At 47.5% G+C, this 27,004-nt stretch overlaps 1 protein-coding gene across 8 annotated transcripts in view; it reads right to left on the bottom strand.

Moving 5' to 3' along the window:
- PTPN3 (protein tyrosine phosphatase non-receptor type 3) overlaps positions 1–27,004 on the bottom strand; it is a 110,748-nt gene that overhangs the window by 12,470 nt on the left and 71,274 nt on the right. For all 8 annotated transcript variants that reach the window (XM_041763737.1, XM_041763741.1, XM_041763739.1 and 5 more), the window contains 8 exons: positions 18,946–19,132; positions 18,697–18,774; positions 17,428–17,484; positions 16,237–16,393; positions 14,453–14,613; positions 3,580–3,670; positions 3,194–3,255; positions 981–1,127 (listed from right to left, as the gene is read on the bottom strand). In XM_041763737.1, the coding sequence (XP_041619671.1) occupies positions 981–1,127; positions 3,194–3,255; positions 3,580–3,670; positions 14,453–14,613; positions 16,237–16,393; positions 17,428–17,484; positions 18,697–18,774; positions 18,946–19,132 (940 nt within the window). The remainder of the gene's footprint in view (positions 1–980; positions 1,128–3,193; positions 3,256–3,579; positions 3,671–14,452; positions 14,614–16,236; positions 16,394–17,427; positions 17,485–18,696; positions 18,775–18,945; positions 19,133–27,004) is intronic.

The raw sequence follows: 27,004 nt of genomic DNA, 5'->3' as shown, positions 1-27,004 counted from the left end.
AAGAATTTTTTTTTTTTTTTTAAATTAGAGCTGAATACCCACAGGATGGACCCTGGAGGTGTTTTTGCAAGAGTCGGGAGCCCTTTGCCTGGACAACGCACTGAAGTCCTTTGCAATCCACAGGGCTCTGCAGAATAAGTAGAGGAATCCTTATTTTGCTGTTTCAGGTGAGAGTGTAGACTGTTCTCAAACATACTAGTCATTTTATCCTGCATAATCTGATTTTCAGCCTGGATCAATTTGGTATTCCGAACTATGTACCAAGGAGAAAGGCCTCGGAGGAAGCTGCACACAAATCATTCAAAGCAGGTGGCTCAAAGTTAATTTATATCTGATTCTGGAATGGGTTTCTGAATAAATGTTTCATAATGAAGTTATGTTGATGCATGCACAAGTTAGAGGATGCACAACACAGGTATCCCTTGCACAGTGACTTCTGTTATACAACCAGCGATCTGCTCCTCTGGAAATGCCTGCCTGCTAAGCACAGTGTGGTGCCCATCACTCTCCTAATCAAGCCCTTATTCCTCTTTGTGCATTGGGTTTTGAGGCAACCCAAGTGAAGGCTGACAGAGGTTACAACTTCTCCTACTTTTTAATGGCCACTGTGGCACCCCACACTGTTCTTTTCAGGACCAGCGCTTGTCCTAGGTGGCTGAGAATATAGTCAACACAGGGGTTCTGGGGCAGGTGAGGGGAGAGGAGGCAAGGGGAATTGCCTTCTGGCTTGTTATGATGGATCTAAGCTAGGAGTGAGGGGCTGTTGGATCACTCGTGAGCTCAGGGAAGGCCAGGGAGGGAGCAGGAGTGCTGAGGTGCCCATCACTGGAGGTGCCTATCAGTAGCTCTGTAAAGGAGTCTTATGGGTCATTTACAGGCTGGACCAGAGGACATTTAAGACCCTTTCCAGGTCTGAGATTCAGGTTCCACAGAGCACAGTGTGACATGGCCACACTGGAACTGGAAATCAAGCCACTTACCCGTCCTCGCTCTGTGAGAGTCGTCAACATGACAATGAGTGACAACTTCTGATCCCAGACGACTTGCCAAAATTGTGCACAGGTGTGTGGCAGGGGACCCTGAGCAGCAATGTACTTGTTCACAAGGTTAGCAGCAGGAATTTCCATCTGGCAAGAGATTGTTAAGGCATTAGTACCTGTCACTGCGACAAGGTGGACACGGAACTGGATCTTAAACTCTTCAAATTGATAATTGATGTCAGTCACATCAGAATATCCTATCAATTTACAGCCAATAAGGAAAATCAAAGAAAAAGCTATTTCTAAAAATCCTTGAAAGACCCTTGGCGTAACACTAGCATTAACCACTTAAAGCTGTTTGACACTCAGGAGGCAATAATCAAGAAATGTGCCTACGAGAGGGCAAAAGAATTTTAATGACCTTTACTGCTGTATCCTAAATATAATCCATAGTGGCCATCTGTATTTTCAGCAATACATACCAGTCCTCATGCTCCAAATCTTTCCCCAGACAGGGCTTTCTATCAAAATCCATTTACTTTTCTTTGAAGCACAGCCCATACAGGTTTATGCCACTGCAAATGCTGCACTTAGCTCTCTGCGGGGCCGCCAACGCTTGTGTCACTGAGTTGACCAGTCCTCTCCTCCACCCAGCCTTCCTGATGTAGGATCGACACAAAACTGTATGTGTTTAAGGTCTACAACACGACGCTCTGATAGACGCATATGTTGTGAAATGATCACCACAATCAAGCTAATGAACACATCTGCCACCTCAGTTACCACTTGAGTTGATTAACGTTAAACGTCAAAATGTTTTCAACTGTCCTCAGTGTCTCTCCCCAATCCTGGTTGGTCTGCTTTGACTTCTTCCCTCTGAACTGAGTCATTTCTATGAAAAACGACGCAGAACCTGCTGAGCTTTGAAGTGACACTGTGATTCACTCATTCTTAGGTGGGGAAGGCAAACAGAGGCGCCTAATTCATGGTTTGGTTGATGCTTGGGTAAATGGCTTCATCAACCCTTAGTGTCCCTACATCCCCATGATCAGAGAGATTGGATCGCCTGACCTTGCTGACCTCACCAATTCTGATGCTCTGCTGTCAAGACACCAGGAATGGTGAAGTGAGGATAACGAATTCCATAGGTGTTTTGGAATAAATGGAAGCACTGATAAGACCCATTTTTTTAGGGTAGTTCTTGATACTTTGCTGTAACTTGAGAACTTGAGAAATCCTCTGTTCATTTAGAGCAGGGGTTGGCAAACTGTGGCCTGAGGGCCAAATGGAACTGTCACTTTGCAAGCTCAGAGTCTGTCTTTCTTTTTTCAAAGATTTAACTTGTTTACTCAGAGAGTGTGAGCAGGGGAGGGAACAGAGGCAGAAGGAGAGAGAGAGAAGCTCAAGCAGACCCCGTGTGAGATGTGGAGCCTGATGCAGGGCTCAATCTCATGACCTTGAGGATCACAACCTGAGATGAAATCAAGAGTCATACACCTATTTGATCCACCCAGGTGCCCTGCAAGCTCAGAGTGTGTAAAAAGCATTTTTACATGGTGGTGTTTTAAATGGTCCTGTTAGTACCTAAGTAATATCCTCCATTTTGCCACAGCTTGCAAAAACCAAAATATTTATCACTTGGCCCTCTACAGAAAAAGTGTACTGACCCTGGTTTAAATGAAGAAACTGAGGTTCAGAGAGCCCAAGTAAGCTGCCCACGATGCATTTTCAGGGTGAAATGAATGCCCTTCCTACAACATGTGATATCCTGTACCTTTTCTGTTGAGATTATGTGCACAAGCAGATTTTTTCCCCCTTATTTTTAGGTGGGATGTACGGTAATAATGTGGGAGGGGGGTGGAAACACAGAAAGTTACAAGCATACCACTGGCAAGGGAAAAAAACAAAAAACAAAACCCCAGAACAACAGAAAAAATAAAAAAGCCCACAAAATGTCCACAGCTGAGGCCAGAAGGCATGTGAACTTTGGGGATCTGGGTTCTGGTCTCACCTTCCGTGAGCTTTGTGACTTTTCAAATTATTTAATCTCTGAACCTTAGTCTTGCCCTCCGTAAAATGGGACCACACTGCCTTCCCTCAGTGGCTGCTGAGGGGCTGAAATGAGGGGGTTCGTCCACGGCAAGCCCCACCCGAGCCACGATCGCGCTCGTGACAGTGATCAATGTACTCCGGGGTCCAGATTCTTGACTTACGTTCACAGAACTCGCATTAATATAATCTTCATTTCCCTGCAACAAGACCCGGGTGGTGTCATCTGCGGGGGAGAAAAACAACAACAAAAAAATTTGCCGATTATCCCGAGCGTTATTTTTATCATGCCAAGTAAACAAGGGTTCAGTCCGCAACCCCATCTGCAGCTCTCGCCTCATTAGCATGAACACTATTCCCCAACTGTTCCGAGTCTGACATGGAGGCAATAAAGACGGTGGTGTTTACAGACACAGTGAAAATCGTTCCAGAATACCAGACAATCTGTTTTAAAAAGGGAAACATTATCTCAGCGTGTTGGGGGGGCGGGGGGAGGCCTGGGCTGGTGGCGGTGGAGGAGGGGAGGGAGGCATTCACACTGGGTACTCACAAGGCAGCACATCTTTATAGCGGTTTTTGTCCAAATTTTGAGGCAGCTTTGCAAACGTGATGGCCAGACCGGGCTTCTTTCTATAGAGTTGCTATATAACAAATACAGAAGTGAGAAGAAAAAAAAAAAAAAAAACCCAAAAACCCAACAACCCAACACTGCAAAAGACAGCTATGGAGGGAGTGAGGAAACCTACTTTAACAATAAAGTCTACCACTCCTGGCACTAGATCTTAGCACTTAAAAGTGATTAGATGCTTTAATTAATTAATTGAGAGAGTGGGGGACGGGGGAGGCAGAAAAATCTCACAGAGCCTGACAGGGGGCTCGATCTTACAACTCTGAGATCACGAACTGAGTTCAAATCAAGAGTGAGATGCTCAACCGACTGAGCTACCCAGGTGCCCGTGGGTACTAGATTTTAAAAGAAAACTCTTCCTAATGAGAAATTTTACACTCCCATGAGAAACAGACTAGATTCACTTTTTTTTTTTTTTTTAACCTAAGGATCTTTGGGGGAAAGGAAGTCATAGGAAGGGGTCTGAGTCATAGATAATGGAACGTTGGTAAGTAAAACCTCGCCTTTATGACAGTTATTTGACAAATGCTAGGAGCAAGTAGAGAAAGGAAAGGATCCTGACTCAAAGTTGCATGGAAACCATTTACATTAGTCTAGGAACATTTCCCTCTGGTTCAATGGAAGGAACCAGCTTCTTAACTAAAGAACAAGAGCATTTCATTCATCATTTCAGAAGTCTGTTTCTACAGCAAAAAACGGTAAACTTCATTTAAACAGGCATTTCCCTGTGCATGTAATAGCTAGCAAAAAAAAAAAAAATGCAATTCAAACCACCTTTGCACATCTCTAAGCACCTATGGGCACACTGGTGCGGCACCTGATATGATTCTGGTAACAGCTCGTGGAGGTACCCTTACTTTGCAAGCAAGATGCAGAGATCAAATATCTTGCTCACAATCACGAATGACAGGCTGAATTCAGATCTGACTCAAAGCTTGAGTTTTCTTTTTCTTTGAAACCAGACTACGGAGGTGTGGTTGTCATGTACAATGTAGTACATAGTTCACGTATACAATTCGCTGAGTCGGGTGGGGATAAGTATATACCAGTGAAACCACCACCACCGCCACAAAGGCCACAGACACATCCATTCCGTACCAGTTTCCCCTGCTCTTGGGTTTTCTTTTTTTAAAAACATTTTTATCTATTTATTTGAGACAGAGCATGAGTGAGGAGGAGGAGCAGAGGGAGAAGTAAACTCCCCACGGAGCAGAGAGCTCCATGTGGGGCTCAATCCCAGGACCTTGGGATCACGACCTGTGCTGAAGGCAGATGCTTAACCAACTGAATCACCCAGGTGCCCCTAGAGTTTTTTTTTTTTTTTAATACAACTGTTTCTCATTCTTTGAACTAGAGAGTGAAAAAGCCTGAGTGAGCAGAGAAGAGGCAGAAATGGAGAGGGAATCTCAAGCTGATTCTGCACTGAGGGTGGAGCCCCACCTGGGGCTAGATCTCATGACCCTGAGATCATGATCTGAGCTGAAGCCAAGAGTTGGGCACTCAAGTAACTGAGCCACCCAGATGCCCCTTGCCAGTGTTTTTTTTTGCCAGTTTTTTTTTTTTAATTAACTTTATGAAAATTTTAAAACAATGCAATTTTTTTTCAATATTGGAAGTGTTCTTTTCTTCCCCCTAGAAAATCTGGGAAATTCAGACAAGTTTAAAGAAAAAAATATTACCAGTAATTTCACAACCCCCAAGACAACCCTTTTCATATGTTTTCTCTAATTTTCTATGCATACAAATAAACATAAGTACACATGTAAACACGTAAGACAGAGACATGCTACATTTTTAAAAATAAAAAATGAGACTCAACTACATATTAGCATCTCCTATACTATGTTCCATGGAACCTGAGCGTTTTGAAAGACGCTAATAAGTATTTTAGAGAAAGTTTCAAGGTCAAAGAAATTTGGGAAATACAAGCCACCTTTAGGTTCTAGGACTCTCCAAGAAGGCCAGCCCTAAAGTACTTTATCTTAATTCTGATTACCTGAGCATTTCTCAAGCTAATTTGGAGGCCATGGAGGAACTCACATCTCCTAAGAGGTATTCTGGGAAATGCCACCATAATTTTGTAGGCTGTTTTTTCCTCCTTATTACAGTGTCTACTTCCCTGTGCCATTAAATCTTCTAAATATTCTCTACATAAAATGATGTTTTCCCTGTATTAATTTATATTCTTACAATTTAACTTTTTTTCTTTTTAAAGATTTTTATTTATTTATTCATGAGAGACACAGAGAGAAGCAGAGACATAGACAGAGGGAGAAGCAGGCTCCTTGCAGGGAGCACAACCTGAGACTCGATCCCCCAACTGGGATCACACACTGAGCCAAAGGCAGACACTCAACCACTGAGCCACCCAGGCATCCCTCAACTTAACTTTGACTCTACTTTTTTGATTGGGCTGTTTTCAATGTTCTTATTCTTATAAATTTCCTGGAGAATTACTTCAAAACATATTTTTAGGGACTTTGATACGTATAACTAAGTTGCCCTACAGGGATGAATGAGAATGGTTAGTCCATCAAATTGTGGCCAAAATCATCAATGTGTTTACAATTTGAATAAGAAGGCTGAAGAGTATTTCCCCCCCAATGTTTTTGCAAATTGTATTTCTTGTTTTGTAAACTGACCTCTGGGAGTCTGCGTTTCTCTTATTAGTTCTTTTTTCACTAAATAAGCAAGCTGCATAGAAATCACCAGGAGAGGATTAGCACTGAGTTTTGGCAACAGTAATGGTTTCAGGTCTCATGCATTTACCAAATGTTTAGAATTTGCAATCTCTCCCCCAGCTCAGCTACTGAACTTCACAATTCAGGTTCATAACCATCAAGTAGCCACTGAACAACTTCTTACACATTTGCCAGCTTTAATGGACAGAGACCATTCTAGACATAAATTTATGATTTATGAAAAGGTTTGGTCTGATACTGTAAGGAGAATATCTGAGTCAAATTTCCCAAAATGACTTTTTGGTTCTAACTGCATGGAGGTAAAATCCAATTAAGTGAATATAATCAGTAAAGCTAAGCCGGAGGTTCAAAGATTTTTTCCCCCCAAATAAAAAATCATAAATGTAAATCAACTTGAGATGGTCTAACAGAAAAGCACAGATGTAACAAAAGGCGTTAAGTACAGTATGTGAATAAATATATCTTAGCAATAATGATCTGTTGATAAGATTAAGGTACTAAAATAAAATAGCAGTGTTTAGACATTTTTAAATGTGCATACCCTGGGTTTATCTGACAGGAATGCATAAAGATTCATATCAAAGAAACTTCTTCACAGCAAAGTATTTTTTTATTAGCAGAATACTGGAAACAGCCTGAAAATTTCCCAATAGGGAGAAAGAAGTGTTGCATTAAATTATGGTACCGTCATACCACAAAACGATGGGCAATGAAAAGAATAAGATTAAAGTGCAGATTTGGAATGATATGCATCCATCTATTTTTAAGCAAAGAATGCAAATCACAGAATAAAGTGGTGATCCCTTCTGTGTACAACAGCACACACACATAACGCATATATATGTATATGTGTGTGCACTTTTGTGTATAAAACATATTTGCAAGAGCACCAGAACAAGTAAGGAAGGACAGGCACCAAATTTTTTTTTTTTGTAAACTGTAACAAACAGAGGTAAACAAGAAGGGAGTCAGGAGACAATTCTACTTTGGCTATTCCTGAATTGCTTGAATTATTACAATGCAAATTCTGTTTTAAAAAGTCTTAAAATTTAGTTGGTTAACATATAGTGTCATATTGGTTTCAAGTGTAGAATTTAATGATTCATCACGTACATACCACAGCCAATGCTCATCACAAGTGTCCTCCTTAATACTCATCATGCATTTATCCCATCACCCACTCCTCCCCTCCGGCCAAATTCTTTCTTTTTATGATTTTAGAGAGAGAGAGAGAGAGAGAGTGTGTGCATAAGAGTGCAAGTGACTGGGGAGAGGGAGAGAATCTCTGCTGACTGCTGAGCATGAAGCCTGATGCAGGCAGGGCTCGATCCTACCACTGTGAGATCACCACCTGAACGGAAACCAAGAGCTGGATGCCCAACTGACTGAACCACCCAGGAGGCCCAGCCAAAATATTTCTTAAATTCAAATGACTAAATGAGGAAAAAAAAAAAAAAAAACTAGAATAAATCTATACATAAAATTTTAAAATTCAACCAAAAGCTGGGTGAACAGGGAGATGATTTTGGGGGGCCTTTAGAAAGCAGGACAACACACTCATATTCATGTCTACCTCGCCAAGGTGAACACTGAACCCCATTTCTACTGAACTGCTTCCTAGTCATCCACTTAGCTTCTGAAGGTGTTAAGAGTTGGATTTCCACTTCCTTTAATTTATTGGCCTTTTCTCAAGATCTTGTGAGTTCCTCAGTAGGCTATGCAAACACTACTCTGAAAAGGGTGGGCCGGGGTGGAGAGTGAGGGGTTGGAAACCCAGATGTGTCTTCCCAGAAGGGTGAGGGATGGAGGGAAAGAAATTAAAGTCCCACAGCCCCCTGTCTGGAGGGGACCTTTAGAGCAGGCTCTTTCAACTACTACTCATTATAAAAGTATACTTGGCTTCAGTTATTCCCAGGCTGAAGGTATGTGAGGCAAGCAAGAGCTGCCAGTTCCGGCACCCTTCAATTGTGCCCTAAGACAAGAGCAACCGGGAGGCTGGAGAGGGAGTCTCAGGGGCAGAGGGTTAGAAGTTTTATTAAAAACTATTATTTTTTAAATCCTATAGTGCTTTGTTCTCATCTTAGCGGACTGTAGTTCTAAGAAGCCGTGAAACCAAGAGTGAATGATAAAAACATCAGCGGAGAAAGGGTTGCCGTGGAACAACCATATTTAAGTTAGCACCAGTATCAGTGGCCCTGGCCTCCAAAGACAGAAAGCTGAGCAGGGGAAACTAGACGTCCCCAACACAGTACCGCGGGGATGGGTAGGATGTGTGGCTTTCCAGCCTAAACAGTTCTTCTTCTTCCAAAGATCCTCTAACATTAGAAAGAGGCCGTCAGGAGAGGATTCTGATCTCCCCAGACTACTGGCCCAAGCAAAAGTGTGAAATGTGGTCGCCATCCTCGGACGAAGGCTTCAGACACCCCACGGGCTCTGATCCGTGGATGCTGGCAAGGCCCCACACGGGGCAAGAGAACATTTTGTCAGCTCTCTCACGGGAGAAAAGGAGAATTCTCGAAGGCTGAGAACCCAAAGGGGTGGGGCCGGGGGTAGGGAGAAAGAAAAGGAGGGGGGAGTTGAAGGGGCAAGAGGCAAGGAGAGCTCCAACAGTAGGAAGGTTCCTTTCACACCCTCAGCAACGACCAGGATCTACTGAAGGGCAAGGATTTTTCAAACAGCTGCTTACAGCCTACTTCCTGTATCAAGCACCCAACGGCGGTCTTCATGGAGGCAGCATCTTGTTTGCTTTGTTCATCGCCATAAACCCTAGGCCAGCACTGGACCTGGCACACAGTAGGTGCTTCATCAAAATGTGTAGAGCGATGGAGCAGTGCGATCTGCAGCTTGAACAGAGGGTGCAGACCACTGAGTAAAGCACGACAAGAGGCGTCACGGAGCCATACAGGGAAGCCGAGGGTGCAGGTCTTGAGAGGCTGTTTCCCTTGCAGTACTTTGTAGACATAATTCACTACTCAGGGGCGATCTGTCTACACTGGGGACTTCCCCTCTCTTTCCCTTGGTAAGAGAAAGATGGTACTTGACCCAGCCAGAGGGCAAGGGACGCTGTCTGGAGGGGACCTGAAGCCTCCCCTCATATTCCCATAAAGGTTTGCTGAAATAAACACTATTGCTAGTAATTTGGGGACCTCCAAAAGTGCTACTTCAAATACACAGTCCCAGATGTAGATCCCCGCAGCCTGGGATTAAGCATTCCTTTGAGTCCTTTTCACACATAAATACAGGATAATGAGTTGGGGTGACACTGCCTTTAAAGGGCTTCCGGAATTTCAAATGCAAAGCCCTCCCACTTGCTTTCTGTATTCTACAATTATGAAACATTTTCCATAAAGAAAAAAAACCGGGAAAATTCTTAAATGTTTTTTTTTAAGGTATGAATTCTAATTATAATTGCCTTCACTAATTCCTACGTGTGTCAATTTGAACCTCTCATTAAGTCTTCAGCTACCTCAGTCCTTCCAAATCGACTTTTATAGTAGTCATAGGAGCCAGTGAGTCACTAGTTTTCACACTAATGGATGTTTCCTGTAAGGGGGATGTAGGAGGGACTTCAGGAAAAATGGGTCGGAAGAGAAAAAGCTCCGGGTTTCGTAGAGGAGGACAATGATGCTGAAGTGCAATGGGTGGGGGTTTCTGAGCTGGAGTCCTGAGGTCTCTGCTGTATCAGTGCAGAGAGGGAGGAGGACAGAGGTTCATTTCCTATTGTCCTCACTCCAAATGTCCAAAAAGAAGTCTTCACTGGACAAGAAGGAGGCAGAGAAGTTACACATCACTTGGTCACTGCATGGGAAAGGGCGCAAAAGTCCTTTGCTGGGAAGCTGGTTCTCAAAGGACACCCCACCCCTTGCTTAAATAGGTCAACTCAGGGAAAGCATGAAACGAGCCACCGAGTTTCCTTCGCAAAGGAATGAACCTGGGGCCGACTTAATGAGTTCCTTAACAAAAGAGCACCCTGGAGATGGTAAGACTTGGAGCCGTGCAAACCCCAAATCTTCTCCTTTAACGTGAGACAGAGTGACGCCCTCGCTTGGCTGAACCAGGTAGAGTACTGAGGCAGTTAGATGCCAATCTGTAGCTCCCGGAGGGAAGGGCTCCGATTGGAGGCTGGGTGAGGAGCTGGGGGGGCACCCGGCAGTGGTGAGTTCAGACACTCACTAGACGTTAACAGGTTCTAACCCTACCTCTGTCCCACCGGCCACTTGACACGAGGCAAGTCCCCACCCCGCAAGCCTCATTTTCTCCATCTACACAGGCGCCCTCCTAAAGTTGCGAGAATCAACAGAGACAACATATGTGCAACATACTTGGCAGATTCCAAAGTGCTACAGAAATGCTAATAATTATTAAGCGTGATTTTATCGCAGCTGGGACCAAATGCTTTCTGGAACACATTAGTAATTGTTTACCAAAAGCCATGGGAGGGATGGGGAATTCCCCTAATGAAAAAAATGCTTCCAAACAAGCTTTGCTGCAAACCAGCTAGCCATCACAGGGGGTAGTGCATCCATGGCCCGGCTACCCCAGGGCAGGCCCTTAGCTGACGCTAAGGGGGTGGGTAGTGTGGGCACCTGCTAGGGACCAGCCCTTCCCCCCCGCCCCCCGCTCCTGCCAAGAGCACAGCCCCCATCAGATATGCTGCCACCATCTGCCAATGGTACTGGAGAAACAGGTGGAAAATCAGAACAGCCAAGACGCTGGAGTCAGATAGCCCAGAGTTCCAAACCCAGGAGGCACGACCACTTCTTATATGGAGACTAAGTGTGTTGTTTATAAATAATAATAGTTGTTACTCTTTATTGCATTCTTACCATGTGCTAAACCATGCGTTGAGTATGTTTCTCATCTAACCCTTATAGCCAACTCATGAGCTCCCCAATTTATAGACAGGGAAGTAGAGGGTACAGAGAGGTGAAGGGACGTGCTGCCTGAGGTCACGCCGGGAGTGAGTGACAGAGCCAGGATTTAAAGCCTGGCTCTGTGTGGCTAGATTGCTTCTCAGATCTTTTCCAGCTCTGATGCTGCTGGACTATTCTAATAACAACTCCCACACGTAAATACCACTTTGTTATTTCCAAAGTTGTATACTTGTTAAGAGAACAAGCTCCTGAATTAGCTTGTCTGGTTCTAATCAGGCTGAACCATTTACTGTGCAATAAGCTCTCTGAGACTCTGACCGTTCGTCAATACAGTGGGGAGAACAGTTCTGTAAGGCGATGCCCACAAGGTGCTTGGCACATGAACCAAGTGCTCAATTAAAGGTTTCCCTTTGTAGTCATTTCCTGTTTGATCTGGTTTCCTTGAGCATCCCTCCCCTCTAAGGAGGTGCAGGAGACATCTTCCTCCTTCTATAACAGGGGTCGTTATATTATGTTCCACACTCTAGGGTTCCTTGGTGGGGGGGGGTAGTGTGGGGAGATCAAGGAGGCAGGGCTCCAGGTACCCCACCAGCTCCATCAGGGAGCAGCTCTGGTGTTAGCTCTTTTGCAAAAGACCATAGTTAAAAAGGGTTTTCCCCCCCACTCGATTTCTAGGAAACGTATAGACTGAACGAAACGTGCACATCCTAAAATGTAACCCTAAAATTTCTAAGGTCTCCATTTCTCATGCTGCTGTCCAACTGTAAGCTCTAAAGAGGACACTTGACATGGGCAGCAGTGGTACAGTCCCCACTCTGTGGCCCCCCTAGGGCAGCGTGTCCATCAGAAATCTCCCGCCAATCTTGTGAGGAGGATCAACAGCCAGGCCCCATCCCCATGCGTGCGGCTCATCCAGCAGCTGTGGGCTGAGCCCCATTTCACAAGCACCTGGGGGTATATTCCATGCAGGCGGTCGGTCAGTGGGTCACCCTTGGAGAGACACTACTCAAAACTGCAGGGGATGGCAGGTACTTGTCTCTCAAGTATTTTTAAACCTCTCCGTGAAGGTCGGTTGGACAGTGCTCAAGGAAAATCTTACGTGGGACTCCCATATGTAAAACCGAAGCGGAGCTGGCCGCACAGAGGGGGTTTCCCGGAGCACTGTGGAAGACCACGGTTAAGCTCTTTTCCCCTCTTTGAGGACCCACAGTGCCTCCTTGTGGACAACCCGATCGAGGACAGAGGTGCGCCATCCAAGGACTCCCAACACCTGGAGACTCCTCCCAGGACTCCTTGTGGCACTGCTCAACCCAGGTAGGTACGTGTGATTCCCTGTACTACCTGACACCTTAGGAACTTAGTCTGCCTTCAGGCTGTGACCCTCCTGGCATGACCTTCCCTCCACACTTAATCCCATCCATCCTCTTCATACATCTCACCCTGGAGGACCTCCTGGAACCACCCCCGCCCGCCCCACCTCCATTTCCTAGGGAACATACGTCCTACGTCCTACGTAAGGAAATCTTGCCCTATCCTTGGTCTGTAGCTGTTTCAGGGACTCGTGATACATCCCCCAGATACACCAATTTTAGACCATTAGCTCCTTGGGGCCAGAAATCCTCTCTTCCCCTGTGTTCCTGACCCAATGTTTGGCATGTGGTGAATCCCTAACACAGGCTCGCCGAACGAGCCCCTCCAAAGCGTCTCCCCGCCTTTCCGAACCATCCCGTCCAATGCCAAGTATTTATTCATATTCTGTAACCGGCTTTTATCTTCTCGTTTCAATGGTTTTTGGAGGGTGTTTAAAAAGTTGAGCTTTACAGTGTTTACAATGTATATTTCAATTCTGAACTTTTTTGCAGTGCAGGGCCCGACAACATAACCTCTACGTTTTTGTCCTTCAAAATCTTCAATCAATGCAGCCTCCTGCAGGACACTGGAAAGAGGGGCTGCTCCTCTTTGTAGATACTCAGTGCCTGTCTACTACTTCTACCAAGTAATGACAGTGCTCCTACCCTCTTACCCTGATTTCATTTCCACAAGATAGGAGGTTATTTTTCGTTTTTTGGTTTTCAGAGTATTTTTCGTTTTTTGGTTTTCTCATCTTTTATTTCTAGGTTTTTTTTTTTTTTATACTTTCTACTATTGTTTGGATACACATGCTCTAGTAACGCACATTATCTACATGCTACTCCTTAAGCCATTATAAACCTTTCTTTCACTTAAGAGTCTTTGCTTTATGGTGTTTGCTCTTCAATATTGAGGTCACTTATGCTTTCCTGAATCCATATGGGACCACATGCATTTGACAAACTTCTCAGTTTTGCTTTTGTGACTTTTCCCTTTCTGTAGCTTTCCAAATACAAATGGCATTGCTGACATCTGCGCTTGAACCGAATCTGGACTCTTTCCTAATTTATGAATCCTGACTCTGTAAGTAGTCGCTAATCACGATCTATTTTCTTTTAACGGTCTATGTTAGGTTTCTTTGTGCTCCTCTGTTATCCTTTATGGCATGAACTACTCTTCTTCTACCTTTAAAAAATTTAGAAGATACACACGCTCCATTTTCACTCTGCTAGCAATCCATCTGTGGACTTAAAAACCGAATCTCCTGTGTTCCTGCTTTGTTCTGGGAGGGCCCTGGGTATGCCTGTGTCACAGGCTCAATTCTGTGACTAGAGGTTCCTCCTGGGGAAGGAAGACGGGGTCTGTCTCTGGATTCTACCTCCGTTCACACGGTTCTGGGGGACCCGGGCAGGCCGGCCGCTCCACCCTTATGGGATGATGCTACCTACCTGCTCCAAACTACAGAGGGTGTCTGGTGGGGTCAGGGACTGGCTGGCTCCTCCGCCACCCTCCGGGGCTCACCCACACTGCCTCTCCAGCACCTTCCACTGCCGAGCATTCTGAGCTTTTGTGTTGGCAGCTAAATATGCTCAGAGTCCCTCCTCCTCAATTTCTGACACGTTTCTCCATGGCTACGGAGCATTACTAGGTAAGAGGGTGAGGCTGAGTTCAGCACCAGGCTGTGGTCCCATTCCCCGTGTTCTGGGCCCGCTCTGCTGCCCTGTGCTCTGAGTCCCCTGCTGTGTTCCCATGACGAGCACAGGCTGCCTGGAGACTCGGGTCACTCAGCAGCATCCGAGCAGCCCACGGAGACACTGGGCTGCTGTGGCTTCCCCACAGGCCCAGGACATGGCCCTTGTGGCCTCTTACCTCGAACTGGATCAGCACCGTCCCGCTTTCAAGGCCCTTCTTTAACTGGTCCATGGATCCCTCCAAGGTATCCCCACCCTCTGGGCAAATGGGGAAAATGGCCTCTGGGAAAAGCTGGTTCAGCTCATCATCGGATTTGATGTCAGTGAATGAGTGGACAGCTGTAGTGAACAAGAAAGAGTGTGTCTGGCAGGGGTAGAAACGTTCTGGTTGATCAGTTTCCTCAAAAAAAATTATACTTACGACACCTGAATGCAGATGGTTTAAAACAGCTTATTAAACGATTAAGCTCATGGTAATCACTTTCACCAAAGACACTACTTCTTGAATGATTCAGTAAGTGCTAATTATACAAAATGACATACTAATCTTTCTGGTTAGTCTTAAATGATGGTGTTTTGTACTTAGAGCCTTTTGACAAAGGTAGGAGAAAGGGAAAGAATTTTTTTTTTTTTTTTGAGAGGGAGAGCGAGAGAGAGCACAAGCAGGGGAGGGGCAGAGGGAGAAGTGGGCTCAACCAACTGAACCACCCAGGTGCCCAGAAAGAATGTTTTTAAAGCGGGGTGACTGGGTGGCTCAGTGGTTGAGTGTCTGCCTTTGGCTCAGGGTGTGATCCTGGGGTCCTGGGATCAAGTCCTGCATCGGGCTCCCTGCAGGGAGCCTGCTTCTCTCTCTGTCTCTCATGAATGAATAAATAAATAAATAAATAAATAAATAAATAAATAAATAAATAAATTTATTATTTTAATGTTTTTAAAGAGACTTCACTTTTTCTGCTTTTGTTCTGACCTGGTTACTCTTCCACCCACCTGTCTCTCTTATAACAACACGGTCCCACAGAGCCCAGGCGACCTCTACCTCAAGGCCATTGTCAGGTGGGAGGCTGTGGCTGGGTGTGGCATCGAGGTTTGGGGGGCACGGGAAGGGATCTGGAGAGATCTGGTGAGGCCTCACACATGCAGCACAGCTCTGGGCTTGGAGATTTATGGAAGCAGAGGGAAAGCAGGTGTGAAGGGGGACTGGGAGCTGTACGTACACCTGTGCAACCAGAACAGAGATGCGTGGCAGGGCCTCGAGGTACACACACATTTACCTTCAGTATTTTTAACCTGGGCAGAAGGATCCAAGGACTCGGCTTGTTTTACAATAATAACAACACCACAAATAATGGTATTTAACAGCGGCCATCCTTCAAATGCCCACCAGGTATCAGGAAGCACTCTAGGTGCTTTCCAAGTATAAGCATCCCTCTATCTTTGCTAGAACCCTGTGACGGAGTGGTTATCGTGCCCTTATTCTACATCGGAGGGAACTGACGCACATACTTGGGTAAAAACTTGCTCGAGATCCCTCAACCCAACAGAGGTGGAGGCAGGATCACCCCGGGGACAGCCAGGCTCCTGCCCCACTTCTGCTTTACAGACGTCAACAGAACCCAACACTTTACGAAGGGGCTGAAAAAGCAAACGTGTGCAGGGCCAGACGGCGAAGGGAGGGGCATGATGTGCGGGCAGCGGGCCTGCGAGGAATCGGGGCTGGTGTCCTGGCTAGAGGGGCTGGGCAGGTGCTGCCTACCTCCAGAGCACTGGCCCTGAGGGGCTGGGCCCCGCGTGGGCGCATCTTCACATTTTTCAAGTGAGAAGTCCCACATCCTGGTTGTCAGGCGAAAGGTCTCCATTTTCCAGTGCTGGCTACGAGCTCAACATTTCGAAAACCACGGAATGGGCCAGAGAGGGCCCCGCTTCCCTGAGGCCCCGTGGCTCCTCCCCTGCGGTGGCTGTTACCTTTCCTCCGGATCACCAGGGCCAGCTCCCGCGTGTGGGACTCCCGGCTGGCTTTGATGAACATCACCACCTGGTCATGGGTGTGCTCTGAGATGTCCCGGCCATTGATTAAGACGATTTGATCCCCTTCGTTCAGCTTAGGAATGCAGGTGTCGGCCTGGGTGGAGAGGAAGAGCGAGTTTCTTCGGTTACCATAACACAATCCTCAAGGGCAGGACGCGGGCGCTCTCGGAGCCCAGACACCTGAGACCAGGTCCGGGTTCTCGTCTCCCTCGGGGGCGGCCGGGCCATTATTTTTACATCTGCTGCTACGCGGACGTGGTCACTGGTTGTGGGAGTCTAAGGAAGTGCTGCTCACGACCTAAGTCATGCGGCATTTCGGAACAAAGCTACGCCACGTACCGAAGCCATTTCTCTATGGGAGCCAACCTTCACCTATTACTGTAATGTCACCGCGAGGCTTCTGATCTTTTGTTTTCTCGATGTGCTGCTGGAAAATGGCTTGTCAGCCGAACGTGAGCGTTTGTCTATCTTGCGGTGGAGAAAGCCTCCGTCAGCATAAATAACACCGAAGGCAGAAGCCAGCACGGAGAGAAGGGCGCACTGAACAGGGTAGGAATGGAAGCCCTCCTGACCTGAGGGCCCTAAGCAGTAGGGGAAAGCAAACTACGTGCTGAAGGACCACTTACGGGTAAAACCCCCGAACTAGTTCCTCCTTAGGAGACGCAGTGAGTGACTCTTGGCTGCTCATCTGCTCCAGAAAAGCAAATCCTCTCCTGAGGAGGCCTAGACCGAGCGCAGAGGGCAGGGTGCTGCTGGTGGGATGGTGGGTGCACGTGCACAGAGTGAGCAGAGCAACACACTCTGCGCCTCAGTTTCCTTTTCTTGAGAGTACTTCTGAATGTTAATGTGCACACGAATCACTCAGGAATCTTGCTAAAAATGCAGACTCTGGTTTGGGAGGTCTAGGGTGGGGCCTGAGATTCCACATTTCTAATGAGTTCCCAGGTGATGCAGGTGCTACCCTGACTAGCAAAGTTCTGGAAAAACGTGGATTCCACACTTTCTTTCCATCTATCTGCATGCATTTACACACCCCCTTTGTTGCTGGCAGAGAAACAGGACACAGAAATAGGAACGTTAGATTTAATAGAAAACCAACGTAGGCGAGAACGAAATATGTTCACTTACAGGTGACTCTGGGTTTATCCTTGATACCACAAGAGGCATCTTTTGATCCACTCCTCCCTATAAACATGTTAAATTAAAAAAAAAAAAAAGAAAGAAACACTTGAATAGCTCACAGCAACAAAGACATGCAGATACTGCTGACACACGGAGGGTTCAAATTCCACTTTACCCTATTCTAAGCCCAGGGAATCCTTTCAGAATTACAAGTTTCCTGACTCCTCGGGGTCTAGTGGGATAACCAGAAGCCTCTCACTGCCACCCCTACGATTCCATGAACTAAAGATGAGCTCGGAGGGGTCAACGTTCTTTTTAAAAATGCAAACGTGCTTAGAGGACTCTAAAAGCACAGCCTAGAAGTACTGCTGGGAAGGGAGTTTCCAGCATCATTGGAGAGAGAAGCTGTAGGAAGTCGTCACATGCCTGAGGGCAGGTTCCCAGCAGGGGGCTGGGTACAGCACAGGGACAGCGGAGACCACCTGCCCTCATTCTGCTCTAACTTTGTAAAAGGCTTGAGGGTACCCAACATTTGAGGTAAGGGAGCGAGGGTTCTGGTGCAACTACTGACCTCTGCCACCACAGTGCCAAGAGCGCCGCAGACCATTTGTAAATGAATGGGTGTGGCCACGTTCCAATAAAACTTTATTTTCAGAAACAGATAGGATGAGGCTTGTGGGCCAAAGCAGGCACATGTAGGTGAAGGCCCTGGAAATGGCCCTGCAACTTGAGCTGTTTCTCTCTCTCATCGGCTTTAGTGATGCCAACAGGTTCCCTCAAAACACCCCTCTTCTGGCCAACTGTGTGTCATCTCTGAGCCTTAGTACATATTTCTAAAACGGGTTTAAAAATACCACCTTCACCGATTATAAGCACTCAGTAAGGCGACATAAAGAAGCACACAGCATGGGGCGCCTGGGTGGCTCAGTTGGTTAAGCGTCTGCCTTTGGCTCTGGTCATGATCCCAGGGTCCTGGGACCGAGCCCCACGTTGGGCTCCCTGCTCAGGGGGGAGCCTGCTTCTCCCTCTGCCTCTGCTGCTGGCTGCTGTCTCCTCTCTCTCTCTCAAATAAATAAATAAAATCTTTAAGAAAAAAAAAAAAAGTACACAGCAAGTACCAAACACAGAGTAGGCCCTTAGTGTGAGGCAGCATTACGGCCACTTTAAAACCTCCCCAGTTCTGAGGGCTGAGCCAGTTTCCTAATGTAGACTTAGGCACGCAACACACTCCTAATGGAAATTTAAAAGCCACCCTTAAAAAGACACACAACTTACCTTCAGATTAAATCCAAATTTTCCATCTTCATCTGGTGTGATGCGGATCAAAACTAAGTAGCCGTCACCATTATCATTCTGGAAAACATTGCAAAAATGATTAATTATGTTACTTCTCTCTCCAACGGGTGGTGAGGAGGTATTTTCTCTTGGTCCTAACCACTTACGTTGCCCACGAGGCACCTCGGCACAGGAAAGCCTGGGTGGTCGCCTGGCAGCTCAGGTGCCACAGGACCCGAGCTCACCCACCTTGTCACAGTAGTACTGGCTGGAGTCCTCGGTGGAGCCCCCTTTGGTCACCCTGTGGAAGTCCTCTAAGAACTGCTGATCGACGCCCTCTGGTGAGCAGGAGCCTGGAGCATTTGAAGATGGAGACACAGAACTGGATGACTTCTGGGTCAGGCAGCTTTGTGCTGGATTGTTCTCGGATATACTCCTTCATTATGGGGAAGGAGGAAATATCTTAATAACTGGATTGACATTTTAGCAGAGCAAGCATTACTGACTTTTGGGGCCTGGCATCCCAGGGCTGTCATGAATCCCTGCAACCATAGAAGAGCTCCAAAGGTCAAGCCCAGGGCTCTGGCACACGTGGGGGTCCACTGGCCACCCTTCCCCTTGTCTGGCCAAATATCATCACCTTTCATTTTGGGGAAAAGGAACAGGAGGGCAGGGAGAATCCAGGAGCTGCTGAAAACTCAGCTCCGTTCCCAGCTGCTCTGAAGGTGACAAGGAAATGTGCCAGCTACTTTGGTGGCTTAATTACTGAAGCTCACTCAGATGCATGCCTCCATCCCTTCTGAAAGCTTTTACCTTCCATTTCTTTCCTGCTGTTAGCTCTGTTTCAGTAGGACCCTTGGCTACCCCCCCCACGCCCAAATAGGACTAATGTTCCACATCCAAGATTTACATTAATCCTAGTTTGCATTACTCGCTGTGACCTCCATTAATTGTCTACAACAAGATTATACTTTCTCACCCTCTCATTTATGTCCTCCCGTGTCTCAGAGCCCACACGGGGTCCAATATGGTAGCCCCTAGTCATACGTGGCCATTTAAATTTAAATGAAGATCAGGAAGTTCCTTGGTTGTATCAGTCTCATTTCAAAAATGCTCAAGAGCCACAGACGGCTTGCGGCTCCTGTTTTGGACACATCATTTATAGAAAAATTTTCATCAGCATGGGAAGTTCTACGAGACGGTGCTGTCTTAGAGGATTACAGACTATCAGAACTGAACACACCTCCGAGGTCCTCTGGTCCAACTCCCATTTCACAGATGAAGAAACTGTGGTCTAGAGAGGCGGAGTGCCTCACCCAAAGGCACTCAGCTTTCCCCTCATTTCTCATACAGAATCTGATGGACTGGGGTCCCCAAGCATCTCTCTCTTCCAGGCCACGCCAAGTCTGTTCCTAGGGACCCCCTCCTCTCCACCACAGAGGGCCACGGGATTAACCATCTCAGCTGTCACTGTGTAGGACACTCGACTTCTCTGCATCACACACACCTACACTATCTCCCTTCCAGAACCACAAGCCTAGCAGAAGATGCCTTAAGATGCCTACAGCCTATAGGGTTTTCCTTACCTTCTACCGACTCTGCCACATTCTAACCTCATATGGACTCAGGAGATGACTGAGGTCAGTAGACAAGGCATTCAGTGACACATAATAGGCAAAAGATGGTTGCTGCTGCCTCATTAAATTTTTATCTCCAACCCTTCTCCATGGATTTCTCATTAAATTGGGGCTTCTCGGTTTCCTAGCAAGTTCAAATTATCTCACTCTAAATATAAAATCTGTATCATATTCACACGATAAATCACAATCTCAATTTATGTGGATATAAAAATTCAGTGACAGACCAGCGTGGAAATTACACTGCAACATGCTAGAGAAGAGTTTGGCCTTATGGCTTTCCAGTTGCTGGGCGAGGGAAGGGGTGCAACGGATGGGAAGGCATTTCAGAGACAGGATATTTGTTAAGTAAAGCTATCTCCCAGGGGTAAGTTTTCAGAGTGAAAAGGAACTAATATTTAATTTACTTAAAGCTTTAAAAAAAATTTAAAAAATTACCCCCAGGTAGGGTAACTCCACCGTTTTAATGTTGCTAAGAGCACCCCCTCGTGGCAAGAAGGGCAACTGCTTGACAGTTGCCAGACCAACACCAGGCCAAACCCGGTTTAGGAAACACTATTTCCAGTTCTAGGGGTGGAGCTGAACCTTTAACATGAAGTTGCGAATAGCAAACACACTATTAGCAAACGTTTGGAAGACTCTGGAGGCTGATAGTCACAGAACGGGTGAAGGGCGTATCAACAAGGAAGCAGAAGAGCAGGGTGACAAAGCAGAAGAAGAGAACAGGCTGATTTCAGTAAAATTCTAATTTTATAGTCATTATATTTAATTCCTACATTTTGGATGTATGGCTTACATCACATAAAGTTTTGAAGTATTTTTCCTTTCCAGTATAAAATGTAACAGGTCTATCTAACGCAGCCCACAATGCTAAAAATAGTATGTTCAAAGCCATTATGCACCCAATCCTATTTTCTGAGTAGGGATTGAGAGGTTACTTTTGGAGAGCAATTTATTAAACATATGACGATTTTTTTTTTTTTTTTTTTTGGCTGATCAGCTATGTGCAGACGTTCCCTGTAGGCTGCAGTAACGTTCTGCTCAGCGTGGAGGCTGGACAGACAGATGGTGAGGAGGACATCAAACGAGAAGCAACAAGAACGTGGCAGCTGGATGGATGCCAGGAGTGAAGAGACCAAACCAAGTGGGCTTCCTCCTTCCTTGGGGCAGAATGTGAGGTGCTAGTGAGGGGGGGATGAGGGACAAGGGGAGCTGCCGGGGGTACCTGGGTTCTAGGGAAAGGAGTAGGGTGAGCCAGAGCAAGAAGACAGTGTGGGCTGACAAAGCCAGTAACGGGAAAGTGGTCTGTCCCCAAGGCAGGAAGGGAGCACTTGTCAGAGTGCTCAGGGGACTCAGGAGGGACTGTCACTGAGGTCTGGGAGCCAGAGCAGCCAGGGGGGGACTGACCACCTCCAGCTCCCTGGGGAGAAAGGGGCAAGGACAGACCGATGGGGAGACCAGGGGGTAGTCACCCTGAGGAAGCAGATGCTTCAGAACTGCAAGTGCCATCGACAGGTATCAGGAAGAGAAGCCATGCCGGAAGTCATTTCTCAGAAGAGAAGCAAAGCCAAAGAAGTTATAAATGGCAGGACTGTCCACGAAAGGAAGCCTCCTGCGTGATGCTTCTCTACACTTCCCTAAAGCCTACGAAAGGACGATGACCTCTACCCTCAAGCCTGTTAAAGGGAGCAGAGCAGTGCTCCACGGAGGGTGTCCGGCTCTAACCAGGTGCCCGGGGAGGAAGCGTGTGCTGTGTGATGTGATGGGACAGGGGCCATTGGTGTCACATTGGTGTCACATTTCTCTCTCTCTATGAGCTTCTTCAGGTTGGAACAGACCTTCATCTTCTTTCTCTTTTTCTCCTAGTGCATATGACAGCCAGGCACGCAGCAAGTGCTCAAGCCAGGTGCTGAAGCATCTGGGCTTGGCCGAGTTACTCTAGAAGAGCACAGAACTCACTCAGTCCCCTGGAAGCAGAGGTGGAAAGGTGGGCTAGAGAGTTCTCCGCTCCCGTGAGCTCAGAGCTTCTGAGAGTGGCACATTCCTACAGGTCCCCTGAGGCTCTTGTTAAAATGCAGACTCTGATTCAGCAGGCCTGTGGTGGGCCTGAGGTTCACATTTCTTTTCTTTCTTTTTCTTTAAAGATTTTATTTATTTATGCATGAGAGACGCAGAGAGAGGGGCAGGGGCAGAGGCAGAGGGAGAGGCAGGCTCCCTGTGGGGAGCCCGATGCAGGACCCAATCCCCAGACCTGGGATCATACCCTGAGCTGAAGGGAGAGGCTCAACCGCTGAGCCACCCAGGTGCCCCCTGAGGTTCACATTTCCAGCGAGCTCTTAGGAGATGCTGATGTCCTGGCGCTGTGGCCAGAACAGAAGTACGAGGGACTAGAAGAAGGGACACTGGCTCACTCCCAATGCCATGTTTGTGTTGAATGAGATTCCTGGAGAAATTTTTCATGTGGATTCTTATCTTCACATCAGGGTCACTGAATGACAAACAGAATACTCTTTTCAAGTGTGGGTTTTTATGACTTGGAGACATTCTTCACGTGATAAATGCCAAGAGCCCAAGATCAAAATGCAGGAAGTTGCTGAAGTGGCTCAGGGGGTATGGTGCACATGGGTTGCTTTCTGGGCTCTCCATTTCCTCACTAACGGAATCATGGGGTATGCATTCATTCCGCACCCCAGGCTGCCCCTCAGACATTAAGACATCTCAACAGCAAGAGAGCACTTGTTACACTTCTGTCAATTCATGCTTTAGTTGTCAGATAAGAGTTTCCTGCCATGTGCCCTGCAGCAGCACCCACCGCATGGCTCTGCTCACCGATGACAGCATCAAAGTAGATCTGTTTGCTCTCCTCGTGGCATATAAATCCCGGGTGATGCTGTTCATAGGCTATGGGTACCTAGCATGGAGGCGGCAGACGGGGCGTCCCACTGTGAAGACGCAGGAGTTTGCCCTGTGACCATCTGTCCATCTGTCTGTCCAACCATAGCAAGTACTCACTGAATATATACCAAATGCCAGGCATCATGCCAGGTCTGGGGGAAGGAGAGGTGAACAGAGCACTATCCTTGCCCTCAAAGAGCTCAATCGAATAAAATCCTCATGCTGTAACTGAGACGCTCAGACGTCTGGGGAAGAGCGGGGAGCCAGGAGAGCCTTCAGAGGAGGGGGGCACTGGACCCGGCCTTTGAAAGACGCATCAGCAGGAGTCTTAAGAGGTATAGGGAAGAGGGAAGGAGAAGGTGGTTGAGGCAGATTACTAAGAACAAAAAAGACAAAACAGCAGCACGTGCAGAGGCATGAAACTCTGAAAAAGCATGGGGCGGGGGGGCGGTGATGCACGGGGGCACAGATTTCACAAAGAGAAGCTCGTCAGCTCGTGAAGGAGGAGAAACCCAAGATAGGAGGACACTAATGGGGCACTGTCGCGACAATCCTGTGACAGATGATGGTGGCTGACCCCGGGCAGTGTGGTGGCATGGGGCAGGAGTCCGATTCAAGGCAGGTCTGGGAGGAAGATTACCAAGGTGAGAGCCTAGCTGAGGAAGGGCAAAGAAAAGGGAGCCGAGGACGACTGAAGCTCCTGATATGGGCGCAAACAGGGTGGTAGCGAAACGTGGCCCCTCGCCAGGGTCAGGAGGAGCTACAGGTAAGGATAGAGAGATGACAGGTGGAGACGGGGGCCCTGGGGTTTAAAGTATCAGTCATATGGGATCCCTGGGTGGCTCAGAGGTTTAGCACCTGCCTTTGGCCCAGGGTGTGATCCTGGAGACCCAGGATCAAATCCCACATCGGGCTCCCTTGCACAGAGCCTGCCTTCTCCCTCTGCCTGTGTCTCTGCCTTTCTCTCTGGGTCTCTCATGAATAAATAAAATCTAAAAAAAAAAAAGTATCGGTCATACGTCCCAGCAGGAAGGGGTCCCCCAAATCAACGTGGTAGGGGCCGCTATTTTTCAACTGTTCACCCCACTTGCAACCTGTGACCACCAACCTGACCCCATGAAAGACGCCTACTGGTGCACCTGGTGAAGCCGCCACAGGGAAGTCTGCCTTTGAATCACCATTATTTGGTGCTTGTAACATTCAGCTGCAAAATAAATGACAGATGCCTGGTGGAGGACAGGCAAGGTGCAGGGATCATGGACACAGAATGGCTCAACCCTGTCGCTGGCTGGCCTCCTCCGACAGAGACCCTTATGTACACGGGTCCCATCACCGTGTCCAAATCTGGGTGTCATCCCCTGGTACGGGACGGAGGTGCACTCAGAGAACAGTAACTAGCAGGCTGGAGGGCGGACAGTGGCTGATGGAGCTGGAATTCATTTAAGGGAGAGCAGACGAGGTCGCCAGGGAGAATTAGAAATGGACGCTACTTGTGTTGTTCTAGAAGCTCCAGGCAGGGATCTGGGGACGGCAGTGCTCGTGCTGGGTCAGCGTCAAGGACAACGCTTCCTGCGCTGGAAAAACCAGGCAGTCGAGGCCCAAAAGAGGCTGCCACACCCCAGGAGAGCTCCCCGTTGCCAGCGGGGTGCCCGGGTGATAGGTGACAGGGCCCAGGGCGTTCCTGCACAGCCGCCGGGGCTGCCGAGCATTCCCAAAGTCCCTCTCAAGGCATGGAAGTTCTTTTTAGAGGCTTTTAACAGTGGTTAAATGCACACAGTATAAAATGTACCATCCTAACCTTTCTTCAGTGCACAGTTCAGGAGCATTAAGTGCATTCACACCGTTGCGTGCAGTTTTGAGATAAAAAGTGACAGCTGCCCTGTGTCCTCTGGAACAAGGCAGGCTCTAAAGAAAGGGGCAAGCAAACATCGGGGCATTGCGACACGAAGCCCTGCTCCCTCGGAGGACCCGTCGGGACAAGTGTGAAGAAGCGCCCACCGAAAAGTTCTTGGAATACAGCCCTCATCTGCGCCCAAGTGGGGTTTCCTCCAATCTCTGCTGTGCAAAGTCGCTTTCCCTTTAGGGAACCTCCTCCTCCCCTGCCACGTTTTCTGGGTGGTGGGGAGTGATGGGATTGAATTTTTATTTTATTTTATTTTTTGCCATGATGGAAACTTCCTTTTCTGTAGAGTTCGGCCTTCGCTCTGAAGCAAGCCAAGGGCCCCGGACGGGCTGAGCGAGCCCTGGGAGTAACAAGAGTGCAGCTGACTCGGGCACAAAGCAAACTGCCAAGGATTCATAACTATAATCATAAACTTTGCTGTGCTGCTATAAATACGGAACAAGCCGGAGGGTGACTCACCCGCTAAGATAATGTTCAGAGAGCCCGAGCCGCGCCGCTCTGGGTTCAGAGCCAAAGTCTATCTGCTCTTTTTCTCCTTTCTCTTTCTTCTTCTTGTTTACATGGGTACAGAACGTTACACTTAATTCTCCTTTCTACAAGGAACCCTCCGGACTGTCTGCTATTATTCATCTGACTTCTCTGACAGAATGCTTCTTTTCGCCTCTTTGCACAACCAGGCTGCGTAAAACAGGCCAGACGTTCCTTAAATGCCTTGCAAATAAATACTCAGGTAACTACCTTGGCTTCCCCCACACACACACACACCGGGCACAGACCAGCCTTTCCTGCTTGCCTTGGGCAGGGGAGGGCCCCCAGACTCTCAGGGGAAGGGGGTGGCAGCTGCCTGAGGACCCAGCAGGCCGCAGCTTCCTGCCAGCAGGAAGGGGTACCCCCCCTGCCCCCCGAGGTGGTAAGGGCTGCCATTTTCAACTGCTCACCCTACTTGCAACCCATGGCTGCTAACCTGACCCCGTGAGGCGTCTACTGGTGCACCTGGCGAAGCTGCTGCAACGAAGGCTGCTTCTGAATCAATCACCTTTATTTGCTACTTTTAACATTTAGCTGCAAAATAAAAAGGGCCCCAGGATGACGCATCTTACAAGGTCTCATGGAGGAGTTTCAGAAAGAACTGATGTGCAATGCGTAGGGGTGCACGGGGCCTGAGATTACTTGAATCAAACAGGATTTAAGGAAGTGAATTTTCAAACTAACTTCAATGAATGTAAATTTTTTTTCTTTTCTTTTCTTTCTTTTTTTTTTTTTTTGTAAGTAGGCTCCACACTCAGCACGGAGCCCACCTCTGGGGTGTGGACTCACGATCCTGAGATGGAGACTTGGGCTGCCATCAGGGGTTGGCAGCATAACCAAATGAGCCACCCAGGAGCTCCTGAATATGAATTTAAATAGCCCTACATGGCTGGTGGCTTCTGTGTTGGACCGTGAAGGTCTGGCTGCTGCACAGTGCAGACCACAGCAAGAAAATCTGACGTGGGACACGTAATTGGGCTTCTCAGAACCCTCAGACCATTCCCCAAACTCATTGCTTGTACCTAAGTGGCAGACAATGCAGCGATAGAGGCTGACAATGTGCTATTTGCTTGGCTGGCCTGGAGGCCCCTTAAGGCAAAGACTTGTCTAATTTGCCTTGATGTTCCCTCTGTGAGCAGCATAGGGTGTATGAGGTGTGCTGCTGCACTCAGAATGCACGGAACCCTTGACAACATCCACGCTCCGCCAGGAAGAATCCATCTCTCTCTACCCAGCACTAAGTACTGCAAGCAGCACTTTCTGTGACGATGGAAAGAGACTCTCTCTGTGCTGGCCAGTATTGTAGTCACTACCTACATGTGGTGTTCTTGAGCCCCTGAAAGGA

The sequence above is a fragment of the Vulpes lagopus genome, chromosome 7 (assembly GCF_018345385.1).
Source record: "Vulpes lagopus strain Blue_001 chromosome 7, ASM1834538v1, whole genome shotgun sequence".
Classification (NCBI taxonomy): Eukaryota; Metazoa; Chordata; class Mammalia; order Carnivora; family Canidae; genus Vulpes; species Vulpes lagopus.
This window is presented reverse-complemented; position numbering and strand designations above follow the sequence as displayed.